Source organism: Charadrius vociferus, unplaced genomic scaffold (assembly GCF_000708025.1).
Source record: "Charadrius vociferus isolate BGI_N301 unplaced genomic scaffold, ASM70802v2 scaffold62, whole genome shotgun sequence".
In the NCBI taxonomy this organism is placed as follows: domain Eukaryota; kingdom Metazoa; phylum Chordata; class Aves; order Charadriiformes; family Charadriidae; genus Charadrius; species Charadrius vociferus.
Window position 1 is genome coordinate 3,187,342 of NW_009647419.1, and position 3,716 is coordinate 3,191,057.

General features: G+C 55.5%; 1 protein-coding gene across 1 annotated transcript in view; it reads right to left on the reverse strand.

The window, feature by feature from the left end:
* Positions 1-1,722, reverse strand: part of DLK2 (delta-like 2 homolog (Drosophila)) — a 6,389-nt gene extending 4,667 nt beyond the window's left edge. The window contains exons 1-2 of the mRNA XM_009880404.1: positions 1,650-1,722; positions 1-53 (exon numbers count right to left, since the gene is read on the reverse strand). Coding sequence (XP_009878706.1) covers positions 1-53; positions 1,650-1,722 — 126 coding nt within the window. The remainder of the gene's footprint in view (positions 54-1,649) is intronic.
* Between the last annotated feature and the right edge of the window lie 1,994 nt (positions 1,723-3,716).

Below are 3,716 nucleotides of genomic sequence, written 5' to 3' on the forward strand. Positions count from 1 at the left end.
ATCCTGGTCACAGCAGCCGTGGGCGAGATTACAGCGCTCACTGCAGTCATCACCTGCAAGGCAGGAGACAGGGGGAGTTAGGTTAAGCAGAGACCATAGATGACTCCAGATCTGTTGGTGACCCTGCTGGCTCACAGCCTTTTTTTATTTCCTAACTACTCAGCCTGTCCTTTCCCAGAACTGTAAGGTGGGGGACCTTCCTTTCAGTGGCTGGATGTCCCATGACAGATGAGGATTTTGCAGTCACCCAAGCAGCAATAACACTGCCTTTATTGAGAAATTGGACCCTGCTTCAAAACTACCTGGTTTCTGATCACCCCACCCCACCCCCCGGTCTCTGTTGCCTCCCTGAGACTTCAGGCCCTTCTGAGAAAAAGCTGGGGTTGCCTGTGCATTAGGCAACCTGTGTAATAGGGCCTGACCCACCTGGGACCCTGGTCCCACCGTCGCGTGACATGCATGGTAAGAAAGCTCAGGAGCGGGTACTGCGAGAGGCACAAAGGGACCAAGGATGGATCCTCTTTATCTCCCAGGATGTCCCCATCCCCAGGGACAGCTACTGGCATGGAGCAGTCTGGTCAGGGGTCCTGCCCTCTGCCAGGACCCAGCTGCTAGCACTCCCCCTCTGTCGCGGGGAGGCAGGACTGGGCATCACAAGGGGCCAGGTATCCAATTCTATTTATTTATTTAAAGGCCACAGAAACTGTAACCGAGCCATGGCCTCACCGTGCCACTTCTCATCCGCTGCTCGGCACTGTCCTGCTTTCCCCAGCCAGGTGTCCCCTTTCATCTCCACCTTCCCCTCTCCCCCATCACCTGCTTATATCTCAGACCCACGGGGAGCTGGCTCGCTCCGGCTCCATAGGCAGTAGAGCTACAGCAAATGTCAGGGGGCAAGGGGTTTCTCCAGGAGCCCAGTGTGATCCCAGGCCAGGCCCAGGAGATGAACACCCTTACCTGACTGATCCCCTCCATCCCGGACTGGGTGGTGTGCTCAGGCCTTCCTCAAGCCGCGCAATGTGCTGCCTAGGAAGCACGCAGGGGGAGAAATCCCCCATCCACATGCATGTATTTTTGCTGCAGTGAGGCGGCAGCTCCCACTGCTCAGGATAAGAGCCTCCCAAAACAAGCCACCGCAGAGCTTGAGCAGCGTCCTGGGACTGCTCAGCCCAAGCCTGGGTATTGTCGCCTTTCCTATTTGTAACCATCTCTCCTGGCAGACAGCTTTGGGAATTCATCGCTTATCTGGAACAGGGGGAGACCAAACTAATCTCTGGGAAGGGATTTTGTCCCATGGGATCCAGGATTAGCCATTCAGTTTTGGGATCTTCTTTCCCACTTGCCCTGCCTCTCCAAATAGGCTTATCCGTTCAGGGACCCATTCACCCTGTCTGTGAGAGACTGTGAGAGCAGCAGGACCTCTCACTGCTGGTCTACTCAGGCACTGCCAGCCCCGTGGGCACCAGAGTGGGTGTCTCTACAGTTGCCACCAGTCACCGCCCAGGTGCCGGATGACTGCAGCATTTTCTGGTCTTCCAGGTCAGGCCAACTCTATTTTGCATGAAGAACTGTGGAGACTTCAGCAATGCCAAGGACAGGCTTGGAAAGATGGATCTAAGAAAGAAGGTCCCATGCCTACAGAGACTCACCTTGGGCAAGCTGGTGATGGGCCAAGAGGATCCAAACCAAGGACATGAGCTGGAGACAGAAGCTCCTGAGCATGGTCAGTGTGGCCCCACCGAGACGAACACCTACAGAGAGAAAAAGAGCAAGCTCAGAAAAATCCCCTGGCTGCCACCACAGCTTCATTTCACGCATCCCTTCCTCTCCACTACCTGGCAGTTTTGAGTTGAAACATCCAGTTTTGTACAGACTTGTCACCGCACTCCTCTCTGTCCTTCCAGGCTCCTTCCTCTAAGGCAACGTTGGAGCACTAAGAATCAAAAAGCCTTTTAAAATGCATGTACAGGAGAACCGAGTGCACACACTCAATCCTGACCATGTAGTAGCTCAGGCTGTTACTTTGCACCTTGGAGCACTTGCCCCTGCTAGGTGCTGTCAAGAGAGCAGAAACCTCCAGAAATACCAGCCCAGCTGTGGAGATCTTCATCTTCCCTCCCTAGGTCTGGGTGGGCTTCAGCTTCATGCTGTGCAAGGTCCATGCAGTGTATCATCAAATGAATAGCTGGCCTGAGTCTTTTCACACCCCCCAGGCTGCTTTTCAAGCCCTTCAGGAGGGCAAGGAGTCGAACAGATCTAGCAAACAAGCAGGCAGCCAACGACAGTCCTATTTCATTTTCCAAGCAAGGGAGTGAAGCGATAGGTGCTAGACCCGGTCTGCAGCCCCAGGTAGGAAAGGCAAACACGCACTTCTCGCTAGGTGCTGTCCTTTTCCTCGGCTGTCCTGCAGAGAGCCCTGTCCGCCCAGGGTTCCTGCACCCATCTATTTTCTGACTGCCTCCTGCCCTCTTGAAGTAACATTAAATACTTTCCAAAAATGCTTCAATCCCTCCCAGCCTTCTGGGGTTGTTAAGGGCAGGAAATTTGAGGGTGATATCATAAATATATTACTATAATGAGATGGGAGGGGTTAAACAGTTCTGCTAGGAGAATGGCGAAGGTATGGAGCAGACTCCATCCAGCTGCGTGGGTGTGATGGACAGGGGCCATTCCACTTTCAGCTTGACTCTTTGGCTCAGGAAGGTTGTGTTGGGTCCAGAGTTGCATGAAAGACTTCTCAGATGGGGACAGAAGTCCTCCCACCCACCCACAGGTACACAGGCATTGCAGGAAGAGGTTTTGGGGTCCCTGCTTAAGGCTTCACCTTCCTGGACCAGACAAAATAGCTCACAAAAAGCAATGATGTTGCTCGAAGCATCTCCCCAGCAAACAAACCATCACCTACAATGGATGCAGCATTTTCAGAGTGGTTATAGGATGTTATAGTCACTGCCCCAGCCAAATCCCCGCACGGACCACTGCATCCTCCCTCCCCACAGTCCCCTTGTCACCATGCTCGCAGGACCCTCCCTCGCCTCCTGCCCCAAAATGCTGGGCAGTGGCGAACAGCTGCTGCATTTCAGGGCAGGGCAAAGCAATTCGTACAAAACTTACAAAATAATTTAGGGCTGAACGTTTGGTATCCTGTTCCTTCAGGGCCGTGAGGAGCACAACCTCCAACCGCATGTCATTGCAAAGGTCGTTTCCCCCACAGCTCCCCACAGCCTCCTCACTCGAGACGCAGCCTCTCAGACCTCCTTATGCAAGGCAGTCCATGGGCGCTGCTCCCCGCGCCCACCCAGGGGCCACCCGGGACCCCAATAAGGCGCTGGAGGCATCCTGTGGGACAGCTGGTGCCTGAGGAAGGTGTGAGCAGCACCAGGGCAGGCCTGGCTTTGGGTCACAGGGACACAGGGAGGGGGGAGCTTCCTCCATCCCGCTCCTCCACTATGGCCTGGCCAGGTTGGGGGCTACCAGCCCCCCCCGGCGTTGCGGGCTATTAGGGACGCCCCCGGAAGGTATTAACCTGCCCCTCGGGTGTATTAGGGACCTTCATACGGTTGCGGGCTACCAGGGACAACCCCAGGAGAGGGGCTACCAGGCACTGCCCCCTACACTGGGGGCTATCAGGGACCCCTCCGGGCAGCAGCAGTGGGAACCCAGAGGATGCCGCCCCGCTGCAGCTCGCTCCTCCTGTCGTGTCCCCCCCCGCCCCC